Source organism: Peromyscus maniculatus, chromosome 23 (assembly GCF_049852395.1).
Source record: "Peromyscus maniculatus bairdii isolate BWxNUB_F1_BW_parent chromosome 23, HU_Pman_BW_mat_3.1, whole genome shotgun sequence".
Lineage (NCBI taxonomy): Eukaryota > Metazoa > Chordata > Mammalia > Rodentia > Cricetidae > Peromyscus > Peromyscus maniculatus.
The window spans coordinates 17136249-17154046 of NC_134874.1; the positions used below are offsets into that span (position 1 = coordinate 17136249).

The 17798-nt window shown below is 54.6% G+C and overlaps 1 protein-coding gene across 2 annotated transcripts in view; it reads left to right on the plus strand.

The window, feature by feature from the left end:
* Aacs (acetoacetyl-CoA synthetase) overlaps positions 1–17020 on the plus strand; it is a 39648-nt gene extending 22628 nt beyond the window's left edge. The window contains exons 7-18 of one of the 2 annotated variants that reach the window (XM_006970663.4): positions 42–123; positions 3413–3560; positions 5568–5648; positions 6783–6907; positions 7732–7796; positions 7916–8038; positions 11807–11920; positions 12309–12434; positions 13165–13234; positions 13418–13476; positions 14132–14334; positions 15838–17020. In XM_006970663.4, the coding sequence (XP_006970725.2) occupies positions 42–123; positions 3413–3560; positions 5568–5648; positions 6783–6907; positions 7732–7796; positions 7916–8038; positions 11807–11920; positions 12309–12434; positions 13165–13234; positions 13418–13476; positions 14132–14334; positions 15838–15975 (1334 nt within the window). In that variant the 3' untranslated portion in view covers positions 15976–17020. The remainder of the gene's footprint in view (positions 1–41; positions 124–3412; positions 3561–5567; positions 5649–6782; positions 6908–7731; positions 7797–7915; positions 8039–11806; positions 11921–12308; positions 12435–13164; positions 13235–13417; positions 13477–14131; positions 14335–15837) is intronic. The other variant, XM_076561050.1, reaches the window with a different exon arrangement.
* The last annotated feature ends 778 nt before the right edge of the window (positions 17021–17798 follow it).

The following is a 17798-nucleotide window of genomic DNA, read 5'->3' on the forward strand; positions in this document are numbered from 1 at the left end:
CAGACACCGGCCGGGCCTGACCTTGTCCACCCCTCCTCCAGGACTGCCTGACCTGCAGAGAGTGGTGCTGGTCCCCTATGTCCTCCCAAGGGAGAAGATAGACATTTCCAAGATCCCCAACAGGTGAGGAGGAGCCACCGCTCTCCAGACGCGGTCCCATCTATCTGAGGTGGGGAAGCCGTTAGCTGAAACCCTCCCTCCCTGTGGTATGGAGCGTGAGAGGCCCCCAGGATGAGTCTCTCCAGACCCATCAGCTTCGTTCCTGGCTTGCTGTGGCCCGGGAGGGCACCAGGCCTGCCTTCCTGGCTTGGGTAGAGCAGGCTGGTGTTAGGTAACTTGTGTGCACAGGCATGCTCACACCTGTCACCCAGGTGGCACACTCGGGTTCGTGCTTAACACGTGGATGCTGTGTAGAGGGACATGTGTACACATAGTGTATGCACCCAACCTGAATCCGTGGGTTCTTCATCTGTGGATGTGACCGTCCACAGATGGTAAACCTTTGGGAAACACCTGCGTCTGCACTGAGCATGTGTAGATCTTAGTAGGGCCACCGTTTACATAGCATTCCTATGGTGTGTCCTCTAGAGGTGACTGAAGGCTGGGAGCATGTCTTTTTGCTCTGTCCCCGTTTGTGTATGGGCCAAGGACCTGCAGATTTTAGTCCCTCTGGGGTTCTTGAACCTGTGCCTCCCAGAATGCTGGGAAACAATGCTAATTGTTCCTGACTGCTGCTGACCCTTCCTTTGCTCTTCTGGCATTGGTAGATTGTCTGTTTTTGTTGTGGACCCTTTGATCTTCTGGGGACAGTGAAAGGGATCTGGTTACCTTTGCAGGGATCTTTCCCTCAGCCTTAGCTCCTGCTACTGGCAGATTCTCCCCCGACCCCCAGGCTACAATCCGAGGCTGTGAGGAGGGGCTGTGAGGACATGGCAGCCCCCCCCCAACCCCTCCCCCTGTGCCCTCTCTGAGGAGAGGACTAAGACAGGCGGTGAGTGACATCGGACTCCCTGATTTTTGCAGGGTGCTGTCTGGGCCCTGAAGGATGTGAAGCCTGTGTCCTGCCCTCCACAGGTGCAGTCAGAGGATGAGACACACCCGTGGGTGGGGAAATGCTCACTGCCAGGCCCACAGGACAGAGCATATCCATCCATCAGGAGGGGACAGTACTCAGGAGCTGCGGGCTTCCTGACCTGCTTCTCTGAGATCGGAGGTGGCTGCCTCTGTTAGAAATAAGTCAGGGTGCAAAGAAACCTCTGCCTGAAGTGTCCAGAGGGGTGCTCTGATAACTCAGGTGGGGACCGTCCTTTCCTCGTTGGCTGGGCTCTGACCTCACGGTCTCATTGGATTTGCTAGTCTGGAAAGCAAAAATGGGTGCACAGGAAATGAGAGAGGAAGGGCAAGAAGGTCACTGCTCCCGGAGGAAAGGATCACTGCCCCTTGTCATCAGATTCCTGGAATGCAAATTCCTGGGTAACCAGAGGTTTCAGTGGGTAGGTGGGTGAGGATTCAGATATTTGCACGAAAAATCTTAAAGGTGGGGGAGATATGAAAATTTGAATTCTTTGTACTAAACACACATTTTATAGTATTTGATAGAAAAGAGTCATGTTTGAGATTTCTTGCACTCCTGACTGGCCTTAAGGTCTGTCCTTCACAGGGCCCTTGCTACCTGGGAAGAATGCTGAGGGCCAAGTGCATTTTGGCAAGACCTGGCCATTAGAGTCTTCCACTCAGGTTCTGGTCCCAGCTGGGTGGCCCCATGACAGTAATTCACGTGTCTGTGCTCTTACCATCCTTTAAATGCCGATGGTACATCCCTCCGATGGTACATCCTTTTGATGGTACATCCCTCTGATGGTACATCTCTCCGATGGCACATCCCTCCGATGGTACATCACTTTGTGAATTAAATGGGTCAGTGCAGGGATGAGTGCATAGTTAGCCATGGGTAACAGTGTGTCCCCGTAAGGCCCAGCGGGTTCTGTCCCTTGAAGCCACCCACGACCACAGCTGTGTGTGAGTCCATTGTGAGCCCGCCCAGGCATTTGCTCCTCTGGGCCTAGGCAGGTGCTGACCTGGTAACTGACAGCCAGATGGAGGAGATGTGGTCTCATGCACGTAACCTTAGATTTAGCCCTGGTGTGTCTGACGGGGGCCATGATGCTGAGGTGAGGAAGAAAGCCAAGGGTCATCGCTATTGATCAGTAACTGATATAAAGCGAGGTGGTCAGGAGAGCCACATTCACCGGTTAGCTTTGCTCTGTCTAACGCAGCGGTCCCCTCATCAAACCTCAGGCACCAGGCGCCGCCATTGTTTTCTTAAGATTGCTGGCTGTCACAGATAAACCTGAGCAGTGAACTGCTGGTCCAGAGAGCTCGGGGCAGAGCCTCCCCTGGTCTTTTCATTTTTAGGAGAGAAACCAAAGCAACGGTTATTTACTGTGACTTACGGAGCCTTTGAAGGAAAGGGTTTTTCTCTGTGGGAAGTGTCCATTAGACGGCACTTCACAGAACAGGGCTTCGGAGGAGGTGTATGTGGGGGTGCGGCTGTCAGGAGCCTTTTGGATGTCTTTTTTAAAAGCTCTTCCCTGGCCCTGGTCTCTGAGGCATGCCTTTTCATGCCAGGTGGGGCGGGTTTCAGTGTCTTTCGCCTCAGCACATTGCTGAGTTTAATGACATCCCACCTCCTTGCTTGGAAGAGAGAGTTTGATTTGTCAGAAAACGGAGACCTGCTGTTCCCGTTTTGTTCTGTGGTTCTGGGCCACCCACATCTGGTGGCTTCTGGTGGCTGTGGGCTGAGGCAGGGCAGAACTTAGTTAACAGCTTGGGTTGGTTGTGTTTATTCTGCATCAGATATTTACACACGGCTGCTGGAGGCCCCAGGATGTAATAAACGAGGGCGATACGTATTTGCTTGTGGTGGCTTTGGGCCAGTTGGTCTACATTCCTGATGCTGCCCTTCTGCCCCTGCCCCAGGATGGGGGGGATAGGGGGGTGAAGTGTGAACAGGAAGTGGACTGGTCCGCACTGGTCCTGGGGTGTATGGATAGCTCTCTGTGAGCTAGTCTTTCCAGAGGTGTAGAGGGGATTGTCTGGGCGGGCAGTGGGGTGGGGGCTGTGTGTCTCTAGAGAGCTAGTCCTCCATGCAAGAAACTCCAGCGCCTAATCTTCATGTCCAGTGACTTCTCCTTTAGCATCTTCAATTTGGGAGACTGACTCCTCCCTTCCTCAGGCACAGGGCTTCCATACCCAGTCAGCATCCCTGGATACTGGGCAAGCCAGTGCTCCAGGCTTTTAGGGTAGATGAGGAAGGATCTTGGGCCATATCTAGCAGAATGTGGCCGAATCAGCAGGCCTATTCTGGCGTTCTGGAATGTTCACTGTTGGTTTCTCATGCTCCTGCCGACAGCATGTTCCTGGATGACTTCCTGGCAAGCGGGACAGGCGCGCAGGCGCCGCAGCTGGAGTTCGAACAGCTGCCTTTCAGCCATCCCCTCTTCATCATGTTCTCCTCGGGCACGACAGGAGCACCCAAGTGCATGGTGCACTCTGCTGGGGTAGGTGTCCTTTCCTAGGCTGGTCTAGCAGTCGTCAGAGTCCCCAGGGAGCTGCTTTCCTCTGAGTGGGATGCTTCCGGGAGACCCGGAACTGGCCCAGGGCAGTGGAGCACTACATTCATGGCTGTGTGGTGGTGGCTGTGATAGGCTGCAGGTGGTGTAGAGCGCGCTGGAGCCTGGGCAGGATGCCTTGAAAATAGGTGAACACAGACTGAGGGAGAGGAGAGTGTTGCCCTGGTGTGAGGGGTCAGAGGTCATCACTGGCTTGTTGCTTGGGTTCCTACGTCCGTGGGAATGTCTTAGAAAGCAGCGTCTCATTCCTTCAGCGTATTCGGGGCCAGGGCTGTGGCTCAGTGGCACGTGTGTACCCTGGGTTCCACCCCCAGCACTACAAGAAAAACACCAAAGCTCTCGTTTGAGACCCAGGGAACCATGTAACTGTGTCACACCCCCGCCCCCCCAGGAAGGCAGTCAGCACGGGTGTTTAACAATCAAAGGATACGTGTAGGTGTGGACTTGGAGGAGAAAAGAAAGGCTCTGTTTTGTGCTCAGAACCTGAGGGTGACAGGCAGGTGCATGGTGGTGGAACCCCTGGGAAGACTCGTTCTTGGTGCAGATCCATTATGATTGGACGGAGAACCTCTGGGAGGTGGTTTCTACTGAACCTTGTGTTTGTTTTGTTATTTTTCTTTTTCTTTTTTTCTTTCTCCTCCTCCTTCTTGTTGTTTTGGTTTTTCTAGAAAGGTTTTGGTGTAGCCCTGGCTGTCCTTGAACTCGCTCTGTAGACCAGGCTACCCTTAAACTCAGAGATCCTCCTGCCTCTGCCTCCCTGGTGCTGGGATTAGAGGTGTGTAACACTGGCCTGTTTCTTATTTGTCTGTGGCTGTGATAAAATACATCAAGGAAGAGCAAGCAAGAGGAGAAAAGGGCTTACCCTGGCTCACAGGTCCCGTCAGGGTGTGGAAGGCACGGCAACAGGAACGCGAGGGCACTTGGTAGTCGGGAAGTAGAGAACAGGAAGTGGGACCAGAATGAAAAATATGCTTCCTTCTGCAAGTCTCCTGAAGGTTCCATAACCAGCCAAACAGTGCCACCTGCTGGTCACCAAGTGTTTGCGTCTGTGTGCCTGTGGGGGCATTTCTCCACCTGCAGCAGCTTTGTTTGGAGGTCCTCCTTTGATTTGACCTCTCTTAAGTGTGTGATGTGAGTCTGGTGTGTGACATGTGGGGTCTTGGGCCAGCCCCGTGGCTCTTCCATAGCCTGTGAGCCTCCCCGCAAGCCTGGCGCTCACACCTGTGGACCAGGCCCAGGCAGTGAGCTGATCATTCCAGGGGCATCAAAGGGTGGCATCCCCAGTCTGTCCTCGGGATCTCCTAGGGGACCCAGTACAGAGACAGGAAGACCAAGGTCAAGGGTGAAGTGATGGCCAGTGGGCACTCACAGTGCTAGCTGGACTCAGCTCTGAGAAGGATGCTCCCCTCGCCCCAGCCTCTAGCCAGAGCTGCTGGGGATGCACATGTGCCGGGTAGGGGTGTGCTGAACTGTTGTGGGGAGCAGGAAGAACCAGGTGCGGGCCCGCGGGAGGGTGTTTCCTAGGCTATGCATTGTGGATTTGGAGCCTGGAACTGTGTTACCAAAGTGGAGGCTGGGTGGGAGGTGTCCCGTGTGGGCCCCTCCGCCATGCTGTCTCTGAGCTCTGTGTCTAGATGTCTTCTCCCAGGAGAGCCCAAGGGCAGGGACACATCTGCTATTGGCCCTTGAGCTGTCTGTCCCATCATGGTGAAGGTCGCCTCGCTTCTCCGTGAAGTTAGTATGTCTCTGGGATGGGCACTGAGAGCTCATAGGTGGACGGGGTGTCCTGGGACTTCCTGATTGATGCTTGGGTATCAGGTGGCAGAGTGGCACCAAAGCTGGCCCTTCGAGTCAGAGAGCTCCAGTTGGCTTCCTCAGGGAAGGGGAGAGGGACGGAGCGTCTCACCCATGCCTTGCTCTCCCTCCCTCCCACAGGGCACCCTCATCCAGCACCTGAAGGAGCACGTGCTTCACGGCAACATGACGAGCAGCGACATTCTGCTCTACTATACCACGGTGTGTCCTGTGGCCCTCTGCTGCCCCTCCTGGGGCTGGGGGGGCGGTACAAGGGATGGCAGGTGGGATGCCACATGGCCTAGAGCAGCATGGGGTGCTGGCACTAACCCAGAGCTTGAGTTGGGAGTTGGGGTGTTCCTGTCTAGTCTGGAGAGGTTCCGGAGGGTCTAGCAGTGTTTCTTGGGTAGTATGTCTGTAGCTGGAGTTTTCTCCAGTCCCGCCTGGGCCCGTAGCCGCTCAGACCCAAATAAACACACAGGGGCTTATATTAGTTAAAACTGTATGGCCTAATGGTCCAGGCTTCTTGCTAGCTAGATGTTACCTCTTAAATTAACCCATAATTCTTGTTTATGTTTAGCCACGTGGCTTGGTACCTTTTCCCAGTTCTGCCTCCACATCTTGCTTCCCTGTGTCTGGCTGGTGACTCCTGACTCAGCCTTCCTGTTCCCAGCATTCTCCTCTCGGCTTATCCTGCCTATACTATACTTCCTGCTTGGCTACTGGCCAATCTGCATTTTATTTATCAACTAATCAGAGCAACATACATTCATAGCATACAGAAAGACATCCCCAGCATACATCTGTACTGGCTCATGTTTCTTTTTTTCAGTCCCTGGGATTGAACCCAGGTCCTCACGCATGCTAGGCAAGTACTCTACCACCAAACCACATCCCTAGTCCTTTATTTTTCTCATTTTGAGATAGTGTCTAGCTGAGTTGTCCAGGCTAGATGGAGCTTAGCTCTGTAGACCAGGCTGGCCTTGAACCCCTGACCTCCTGCTGCAGCCTCCCAAATCCTGGGATTACAGGCATGCACCATCACTCCCCGCTTTCTGGGAACTTCCTCACCAGCTGTATGTCCCCAGCTCCCAATACTGACCCTAGAATGCTGGGTAACACTCAGATACCCAGCAAGTCTGCCCAGGCTTCCCTCTGGTCCATGTAGGGGAGCTGGGGTGCCCCCTTTTCCCTCCAGGTTGGAGATTCCTGCTGGAATTCCTCCCCATTCGTTTCACAATGTAGTTAAGGCTGGCCCCAAACTTGCAATCCTCCAGGGTTTCCCCCCTGTCCTCGGGGCCAGGGTTCCAGGCCCGCCCCTCTGCCTGGCTTACCTGGTCTCCCTGTTTGCGGCAGGTCGGCTGGATGATGTGGAACTGGATGGTGTCAGCCCTGGCCACTGGAGCATCCTTGGTCCTGTACGATGGCTCCCCGCTGGTCCCGACACCCAACGTGTTGTGGGACCTTGTGGACAGGATAGGGTAGGTACCCTGGGTCCTTGCTCGGTTGACCCAATCTGTCGGGATTGGTGACTTGCTGGGGGAGGCTCAGCCTCACACAGAGCTAACATCCCCATTTCTGTCCCAGAGTTCTCTGTCTTTCTGCTTGGGAGGGTGTGGAGGGAGGGTTCTGGAAGCAGAGGGGACGAAAGACAAGACAGATCCCACCCTTGGCCTGTTGCTGCGGGGTGAGGACGGGTCCTCAGGCTGGGAGGGAACTTTGAGAGGCCAAAGGAGTGGGGTTAGCGCTTGTTTTTTTTTTGCTGGCGGCATCCTTAGGACCTCGGAGCTTTTCACTCATGTCCATAAACTAGGAGCGAGTCCTTAGGTTGTGGTTCCAGCTTCTGATCAACAGCAGAGGGCGCCACCAGCTCTAACTCCCCAGGGTCATTCACTCCCAGACTCAGACCAAACCCTCTAGGGCTGGTTTTTCTCATTGAGCCCAGCGAGAGAGAATTTTGGCTAAAGATGGGGCCAGATATCTGCACTCTCTGTCTTGGGACACAGGGCGGTCACTCACCCGTCTGCAGGGGCCATCTGGTAGTAAGTTAGCCCTGCATGGGAGTCCTCACTGTGAGTGGCTTTTCGTCCCCTGGAGGGAGTTGCTCACTTCTCCTTGTCATCAACCTCTGCTTGTGCCTGGCGTCAGTTCCCCGCTGGACCAGGCTGGTGCTGGGACAGAGCAGGCCTGGAGCCGCAGCAGGAGGGAGGAGGTGGGAGGCTGTGGCCGGCGTCTGTTAGGATGTTTGGAAGCTTTGGGGGATCTGAGGAGGCCTGAAGTGCTCTGTCTCTCTCCTGTGTCGTAGGATCACCATCCTGGGCACGGGAGCCAAGTGGCTGTCGGTGTTGGAGGAGAAGGACATGAAGCCAGGTGAGCTGGCCCCTCAGTCCGTGTTCCCAGGAACTGACAGCCCTTCTGGCTGTGTCCTGAATGTGAGCGTGGCTGAGGGCAGCGGGCTTGCCTTAATCTCTGGTCATTCTTATCCCCAGTGGAAACTCACAACCTGCACACACTGCACACGATCCTGTCCACTGGTTCACCACTGAAAGCCCAGAGCTACGAGTACGTGTACAGATGCGTCAAGAGCAGCGTGCTCCTCGGCTCCATCTCAGGTAGGGCCAGAAACAGTGGCTGCAGGAGGAACAGGGAAGGGGGAGTGTGGGGTGGCCCTGGGAAGCCGTGGATGGGTGCCGAAGTTAGGAGCATCCCAACAGCGGTGTGTCGAGCGACAGCAGGTGATGGCATTAAAGAGAACTTGCTGTTCTTTTTTTTGTTTGTTTGTTTTTGGTTTTTCGAGACAGGGTTTCTCTGTGTAGCTTTGTGCCTTTCCTGGAACTCACTTGGTAGCCCAGGCTGGCCTCCAACTCACAGAGATCCGCCTGCCTCTGCCTCCCGAGTGCTGGGATTAAAGGCGTGTGCCACCACCGCCCGGCTGTACTTGCTGTTCTTAAAGAGGACCAGAGTTCGGTTCCTAACACCCATGTTGGGTGGCTTTTACCACCTGTAACTCAAGTTCCAGATCCTTCTTCTGGCATCCTTGGGCTGTCTGTCTGTCTGTCTTAGAGTTTCTATTACTGTGAAGAGACATCGTGACCACGTCAACTCTTATAAAAGAAAACACTTAATTGGGGTGGCTTTCATTTTCAGAGGTTCAGTCCGTTATCATCATGGTGGGGAGTGTGGTGGTGTGCAGGCAGACATGGTGCTTGAGAAGGAGCTGCTGAATGTTGATATGCAGGCAACAGGAAGTAGACGGACTCACTGGGCGTGGCTTGAGCATATGAGACTTCAGAGCCTGTCTCCACAGTGATGCACTTCCTCCAACAAGACCACACCTACTCCAACAAGGCCACACCTCCCGTTAGTGCCACTCCCTTTGGGGGCCATTCTTTCAAATCACCACATTCCACTCCCTGGTCCCCAAAGCCTTGTAGCCATATCATAGTGCAAAAATGCACTCAGTCCAACTTCAAAAGTCCCCACAGTCTATCACAGTCTCCAACTTATTTAAAAGTCTACAGTTCAGTATCTCTTCTGAGAGTCATGCAATCTCTTAATTGTAATCCCCTGTAAAATCAAAATCATAAAGCAGATCTCATACTTCTAACATATAATGGCACAGGATAAACATTACCATTCCCAAACTCTGTATCTCTGTGTCTGATGTAAAGCACTCTTCAGATCTCCAATTCCTTTCAGCTTTGTTGACTGCAGCATACTTTTCTCTCTTGAGCTGGTTCCACTCCCCCTTATCAGCTCTCCTCCGCAGGTATCCTATGGCTCTGGCATCTCCAACATCTTGGGGTCTCCAAGACAATCCAGGCTTCACCTTCACAGCTTCATGAAATGACCTTTTCTTTTTTTTTTTCTTTTTTGGTTTTTCGAGACAGGGTTTCTCTGTGTAGCTTTGCGCCTGTCCTGGAACTCGCTTTGGAGACCAGGCTGGCCTTGAACTCACAGATATCCGCCTGTCTCTGCTGGGGTCGGAATATGGCCCTTCATTCCGTTACATCTTTACCAGCTGTCTGTCCTTCACTGCCTAAGCGTGCCTGCCCTGAAAGTCGCTCTGCAGACCAGGCTGGCCTCAAACTCAGAGATCCACAAGCCCTCTGCCTTCCAAGGGCTGGAATTAGAGGCATGCGCCACCACACCCCCGCTCTTAGCTTTGCTTTACCTCCTTTTCACAGGTTGGAGACTTAGCTGGATGGGATCTTGCCCTGAGGTCACCACTCCCTTTATTCCATTTCCTAGTCTGTTTGTCTCCTTGAACACAATAGGAATAGCTCTGTTCCACTGCCTGCTGCCCCTTTTCTCAATCTGTACATGTTGTATTTTTTTTTTTTTTTTTTTTGCTCAGCTTGCTCCTTTTCGTTACAAATCTTTATAAGCATGACCACTAGTAACCACATGACAGAGTCTGTACTGGGGTGTTTTGAGATTTCCTCTGCCAATGGAATTAATCTGAAGCACTTTAGCCTCAGGCAGACTCTTGGGACAAGGGCTAATGGCAGTTACATTCTTCACCAAAATATCATAAAAATGATCTCTAGGCCACATATTAATATTCTTTTCTTCTGAAACCTCTTGAGCCGGGCACCCACAGTTCATCAAATCAAATTCAGCACCACTGTCTTCCAGGCTCCTTCCAGTATGGCCCATGACAGCGTTCTACTGCTTTTCCAATCCACAGCCCCAAAGTCCATATTCCTCCAAACAAAACATGGCCAGTCCTATTACAGCAGTACCTGAGTCCCTGGTACTGACCTATCTTAGTTAGGGTTTCTGTTGCTGTGAAGAGACACCGTGACCACGGCAACTCTTAAAGAAAAAGCATTTAATTGAGGCGGCTCGCTTACAGTTTCAGAGGTTCAGTCCGTTCTCATCATGGCGGTGTGCAGGCAGATGTGGTGCTGGCTCCATCTTGGTATGTAGGGAACAGGAAGTGGACCGTAACACTGGGAGTAACTTGAGCCTAAGGAGACCTCAAAGCCCTCCCCACAGTGACGCACTTCCTCCAACAAGGCCACACCTAATAGTGCCATTCACTTTGGGGGCCATTTTCTTTCAAACCACCATTTTCTCTGTCTCTCTGTCTCTGTCTCTCTCTGTCTCTCTGTCTCTGTCTCTCTCTGTCTCTCTGTCTCTTTCTCTATCTCTCTCACACACACACTCACTCTCACACACACACACAGAGTTCAGTGTTCTCTGTGTGGGCTAGTGTTTGGTGCATGAGTGTGAGAGCATTTGTGTAAGGGTATGAACATGTGTTTGCATGTGGGCATGTGTGTATGTGTGTGAGGGCTCCCCGGGACATGATTTCAGGTGCATCACACTTCCCTTCAGCAGTGTCTCTGACAGGTCATGCCATCTCAGTGCATAGGAATCTGCGGATCATGTCCGTCTCTTTTCTCTATCAATTTGCCCCTTCTAGGGAGGGCATCATGGTGCCGTCCCCTCTGCCCCCGCTCCTGCTCTGTTCCTTTTGGTCCTGCCTGAAGGCCTGAGCACCTTCAGAGCCGGCTAGGTTTGTCTCTGACTTTCTTTCAATGCACCTGTGATTGTGGATGGGCCCCCTGGCCTCCTCCTCAGCCCCATTATCATCCAGCCTCTCTCGCACCTCAGTCCGTTTCTTCCCGAGACCGCAGTGCATCCTGATCACCTTGGCTCGGTCTCTGGGATGTCCTGGGTGCTGCCTGGGTGTCTCTTAGGCAGCTTGGCCTGTGTCAGGACCTGGCCCGTCTTCTTGGTGAGGCCCCTGCCCCATTCCTTTGGTGAGCCTGAAGCGAACCTTGGTGGCGGCGGCAGTGAACATGGGACCCGAGGGTGGACATAAAGGAGACGTAGATGCAGAGGTGTCTGCTGGGGAGAAGCAGCTGCACAGAGCCTCCAGGCCAAGCTTTCCCTTCTGCCGTCACAGAAGGGACACTCACGTGACTCAGCCCTTCCCACACCTGCCTGTACCTGCAGGAGGAGGTGCTCATCCTCACAGCATGGTGTGGGGCATCTAGATGTCTGGTGTGAGGACCAGGGGTCTATGTGGACTCTGGGCACCTCCTCTGGACTCCGGGCTGGGACCCACAATCCCACGATGCTCCCGCTGACTTTGCTGTGTGTGTCTAGGTGCGGTGTGGTAAATGTGTCTGTGTGAGGTGTGTGTAGTATGCGTGTGTGCATGTGGGGAGGTGTGTGGTGTGTGAGTGTCGCCAGGTGAGGCTCACATTCCTCCATCTTAAGTCTGGGGCTGCCGTTTGAGAGCATTTGCTCTGAGTCCTTGAGTTGGGAGGCTCAGTCGGAGAGGACGTCCCCAGACGCCGAGGGCGGATCCAGAGCGGGGTCCAGTCTCTCCCTGTGGGTCACCTGTCCTCTGCTGTCCCTTGCAGGTGGCACTGACATCATCTCCTGTTTCATGGGTCAGAACTCGTCTATCCCTGTGTACAAGGGTGAGATTCAAGCCCGGAACCTTGGCATGGCTGTGGAAGCCTGGGACGAGGAAGGTGAATGGCTCCCTGGCGCTTCTGGGATGTGAGGAGGGAGAAACGTGTACAAAGATGTGTCCCTTGCATGTGATGGTCCTTCATCTCCCTAAGAGGGGCGTGGCCGCTCTCCATGGGGAACACCGTCCTTTCCTGTGGGTGGGGTTTTGCACTCATAGACTTCCTGACCCCAGCTTCAGAGAAGTAGGAGTTGAGATGGAGTGCCGTGAGAGCAGTGGGTATCAGGCTGTGTGTGGATTTTTTGGGGGAGGCCATGGTGCACATGCGGGGTTGGTGGCTTTTACCTGCACACAGCAAAGTTGTGTCTCAAGTAGGAGCGTAAGGAAGGGAGTGTATGCCAGGGTGTGGTCATGAGTATTCCAGGCTCCGTCTTCTCCCCGCATGCCAGGGAAGGCCGTCTGGGGGGAGAGTGGCGAGCTGGTGTGCACCAAGCCCATCCCCTGCCAGCCCACGCACTTCTGGAACGACGAGAACGGCAGCAAGTACAGGAAGGCGTACTTCTCCAAATTCCCGGGTAGGCGGAGCGGGCCGGCGCCAGGCCCTGCCTGGCTGGGGTGGGCCTCTACAGCTCCCGGTGGGGCTCAGTATCTCATCAGGGTCCACTTGAAAACACCCCAAGATCTGTCACTGGGTTCACTTGACCCTCCCCCACCTCTGCCTCGAACGCCTCCAGTGCCACCAGCACTGAGAGCCACATGAGTCACTGGGCAGCGGGCGGAGGGCTGCGGGCTGCCCGGCCTCTGGTCAGGGCTTGTCTGCTGGTTCCAATGGAGGTGGCAGTCGGAGGGAGGTCTGGAGACAGTGGAGGGTGATGCTACGCAGCAGGTTGACTTATGCCAGACGCGCCACCCACGCCGCCACCTTTATACACTGATGCCCTCAGTTCACCTTGTCAGGCTCCCCTGTAGAGGACCCATGGCCCTGCCTTGCTCAGAACAAGTAGCCTTGAGTCTTGGTGGAGGGACGCTGCTAACACCCTCATTACCACTGGGGTTGTTGGTCTTGTGTAAACTACATGTGTGCAATCACATGTGCTGAGATTATAGGCGTGTGCCACCATATCTGATGCATGCAGTTCAATGTCTCACCCTCCCTGGCCTCTGTGCTCAGTTACACACTCCATGTTCCTGGACTTAGGAACCCAGTGGCCAGCATCCCTTCCTGTCTGTCCCCGCCCCTGGTGTCTGTCTGGGCGTATCCCAGTCCACCCCTTTAGTGACCAATCTGTTGCGCCTTTCTTGCAGGTGTCTGGGCACACGGCGACTACTGCAGGATCAACCCGAAGACAGGAGGCATCGTCATGCTGGGCCGGAGGTGAGGTGTCCCTCCCTGCCGTGCCCTCTGAGGTGTGGGGGACACGTCCTGTGAAGTGGGAGGAGACAGAGCAGCAGAGGGCAGCTGAGAGCTAGGGGAGGAGCCGTACCGATGGGCGTGGTGCTTGCCAGGAGGGGTGGGGCGTGGCCACATGCCCTAACCCTGTGCCTCTTGCCTCTGCAGTGATGGCACCCTCAACCCCAACGGAGTACGCTTCGGCAGCTCGGAGATCTACAACATTGGTTCGTGCATGTCTCTTGCTATTCTCTCTCGGGTCCAGGGTGGTCCCACAGACCTGATTCCCAAAGAGCTGGTGAGGGTGGACATCCATGTAGTAGGGTGAGGGCGGGTCTCCATGCATGCATCTTCTCTAATGGCCACACTGTGGTACCTCCTAAAACCTCAGAAAGGGTCAAGGCCACTTGGCCTTCCTTCAGGTTTACATCTTCAGAGCAAGCGCAGAGCATTGGTTCATCTTATCTCCGCTTTCTGGGCAAGGAAACAGGCACAGAGAGGGTGTGTGAATGCTGGAGGTCACACAGCACGGAGTAGGACACCAGATACATCAAAGCTTCTGGTCTAGGCATTTGGTCCTAGCGCAGGCCCCAAAGCCACCCTTCTGGAGGAGGTGGCCTCCTTTGTCTTGCTGTTGAGATCTGAGCCCCAGGGAGTGGCAGGTCAGTGAGTGACCTGAACTCACTTCCTCCCATGCCTGGCCCCTTCCCTGTCAGTGGCATCTTAGTACGTATGACATATGCCCTCACGTGGGCATCCCTCAGTTCAGGTCAGCTGTAGTATTGCCCAGGTGGCCCCCTGCCCTCCCCTCCTGACAGGTGACATGGGCGTGGTGGCCTGTCGAGAGCTTCCTGTGAGGCTGTTTCCTTTCTGCTTCCACAGTGGAAGCCTTTGACGAGGTGGAGGACAGCCTGTGTGTCCCCCAGTACAACAGGGATGGCGAGGAGCGGGTGGTCCTGTTTCTGAAGATGGCATCCGGGCACACCTTCCAGCCTGACCTCGTGAAGCGCATCCGTGATGCCATCCGCCTTGGCCTGTCTGCTCGTCATGTGCCCAGCCTCATCCTGGAGACTCGAGGCATTCCAGTACGTTGTCTTTGACCTGGGCCTATGAGGACTGGGGTGACTGCAGCTTGCTCTTACTTCTATATGGGTACCATGTTGCCTAGCAACCATCTTCTCCCTCATGACAGCATTTTCAGCAGCTTCTGTGGGATGCCATATTGGGGGTGATGGCCTGAGTATGCCCTGCAGACAGCTGTAGGAATGTGAACTCGGAAGGGAGCAGCTGCAGGTGTGGGTGTTGGGGGTTTTGTGGAGCCTGGGGAAGGGGCCTCTGAAGGTTTGCTATTCTGACTCAGTCACATTGGACTGGGGAATAGGGATATGCATGTGCAAATATGTGTACATGTGTGCAGAGTGTGTGTGAGCTGCAGCTACCCATACTTCCTGGGAGACTGCCATTCCACACCTGTAGGCTGCTGCTCATTTGATGATGGGGGGCACTGGGCTTCTGACCTGGGGGCTCCCTGTGCAGATGGAGCATTGTGCAGAGCTGGAGATGAACTCGCTGGGCTGAGCTGGGCGGGACTTCCTGGAGCATGCTGGGAGTAGTCAAGCCACTGACCTGACCAAGAGCAACCTGGGCGGTCTGCGCTCTGCCTGGGGACGTTTTGACTGCGTCTTCATAGCCACCTAGGGGTGGGGAGGACGAGCCTGAGGTGTACACTGTGAGAATGAGTGCGTGTGAGTGAGTGAGTGAGTGTGTGAGTCTGTGAGTTTCCAAGTGTGTGAATGTGTGAGTGAATCTGTGTAAGCAAGTGTGAGTCAGTGTATATGTGTCAGTGAATTGGTGTGTGAATAAGCAAGCGTGTGAGTCTGTGTGTGTGTGAGGGAATCAGTGTGAGTAAGGGAGTGTGTGAGAGTATGTGAGTGTGTGAGTGAATGCGTGAGCGAATCTGTGGATAAGCAAGTGTGTGAGTATGAGTGTGAATGTGTCAGTGAGTCAGTGTGTGAGTGTGAGTGAGTCTGTGTGAGTGAGTAAATCAGTGTGTGAATGTGAGTCAGTGTGTGAGTGAGGGAGTGTGTATGTGAGTGTGAGTGAGTGTGTGAGTGAGCGAGTGAGCAGCCTGGCCCCTTCTGGGCAGAGACAGGTCTGTCTTTACAACTGTTTAACATCTGAAGAACGCACAGGGACAGGAGAGATCTGTCAGAGGAGGTGACACCTGAGACAGGTGTGGTGTCACTCTGGACAAGGGCCATGTGGCACCTGGCGTGCCCACCCAGAGCTCCTGGGTGTGGGTCTGGTGCAGTGCCCAGCCTTGGAGACACCCACATGCTCCTGTGATCTTGACACAGGTGTGGGATCACGTGGCAGGTTCCACAGATGGTGGCAGCGCTGCCTCTGATGTCCTTCCCAGCAGGTTCCCTCAGGTGTCTGCAGGTGCTGTGGTGTGTGTTCGAAGCCGCTGTGTATCTGGTCTTACGGGTCTTTTGGGAAGCGGATGCGGATAGAAACCCGAGGCGAGGCTGCCCCGTGTCCCCTCTGGTTTAAACACTGCTCTGTTTGTCCCCTGCCTCTTCCCACAGTACACACTCAATGGCAAGAAAGTGGAGGTGGCTGTGAAGCAGGTGATGGCCGGGAGGGCCGTGGAGCACCGGGGGGCCTTCTCGAACCCTGAGACCCTGGACTTGTACCGGAACATCCCTGAGCTGCAGGACTTCTGAGCCAGCGGCTCGCACGCTCTCCAGCTGTGCATGTGATGGAACTTAGGGACACTTTAGAGACAGCAGCTGCTCCAGATGGCCCTGGGCACTGCACGTTCCGCGGGCTCGGAAATAGCATTCCTGTTTCGGAGTCACTGGTGGGGACCAGCTCTCCCAGGCTCCAGGATGGGCCTGGCCTTCAGAGACCAGAAGGGCCCATTGAGGCTTGTCTCGGCCCTGCTGCTATAGGTCGGCACACAGCCTTGCAGGTGTGGAGCTGGTGGCGTTTGGTGACAGCATACCGGAGGAGCGATGTGGCCTTCGTCCTCTTGAGCCCACTGTCCCATCTCGCTCTGTGAAGGTGAAGTCATTTCTACATTCCCTGTCCTGAATGGTCTGGCTTCCTCGGCTGTACTGACCTCTCGAGAGCTGGCTGAAGCCAGGGCTCCTGACCCAATGTGCCTGTCACCGCGCAGCTGGCTGTCGGGACCCCTGGGCTGACGGCTCACGTACTGTCTGCCATGGCCAGAACACCACCGTTCTAGGGGATTGTGAGGGACACTCCAGCCAGCCAAGCTGTGCTGTGGCGAGTCCCCTCTGCAGGTATCCTTGCCCGTCTCTGGGTCTTAACAGCGCAGTGTTTGAACGGGTCAAATGTTTTAACGTCAGTTAAGGATCTGGTGTCTGGGGCACTTGAATCCCTGGGTGTCTACCCTGTGCCACCTCTCAGGTGCGTGCTAGGATCCTGGAGTCCTTTGGGGATGGAGATGCCTGGCCTCAAAGGGAAATGGCCTCATGCTCCCTCTGAATAGTTCCTGGGCTCTTTCTCTTGTGAATGTCCTCTGCACTTGTAAATGGAGTCTCGGGCTTTGGTCGTCAGGACTCGACGGTGCTTCTCATCTAGCGTGTGGAGTATGTCACAAATCCTGGTGATCGTTTTTTTGTATTTTTTTTTTTAAACTGAGCACAATGTAAAACCTTTTGAAAATATTCTGGATTTTAAGTCTATAAGGGAAAAGTGCTATGAAGAATTTTATGGAATAAATTGTGCCCATGCACACCTGTACACGCGCAGTATACTTGTGTTTCTCTGAGGTGGTTGGACATCCTTGTGTGGCTGGCTGTACCAGCGTCGGCTCACTGCTGGGCCCTGGAGTCCTATGGCCCAGCACAGGTGTTTAATGGTGTTTAGCATGGTCCTAGTGTATGTTAGGTCCGTGTCTAGGCCTCCTCACACCCTGGGCCTCCCTGCCACCCATGGCTGGCTGGGTGTCTGGATCACAGACCAGTTTGTCACTCGAGTTTACCTGTATTGTACCAGCAGCTAGCCACAGACCCCAGCTCAGCCCTGCGTAGCCTTTTCCCACCACAGAGAGCGGGTGGCAGTACTGATCTCCAGGATGCAGGAGAACCCAGCCCCTCTGTGGACTGGGCCCTGTCATTCCTGGTGCAGCTGTCTGTCTTACCTGCTGCCTGCTGGGATCATCTGGCTTGTTCCCACCAAGCCTTCCCTCCGTGTCCCTGCGGAAAGAGGTAAGTGATGGAGGCCTGGCCTCGTGTGCCTCTGTCCTCAGAAGGATGGCTTTTCCGGAAGGTCAGGCTGCCTGAGCCCCACTGGCTGTGATGCAGGGGAGCTTGGGGACCTGAGCACTGAGAGGACCTTTTGCAGTTTCCCATGGGTCATTGCAACAGGGGCTCGAAGCCACCAGTGGCTCCAGTTGAGAGGTCAGAGCCCGAGGTGGCCCCATCCATGTGCACAGGGCTGGCTGCTTGGAGGCTATGGAAGAGCCCCCCTCCCGGCCTGGTACTGTTATTAGGGGTGTCTCCTTTCTTGGCCAGTGCCT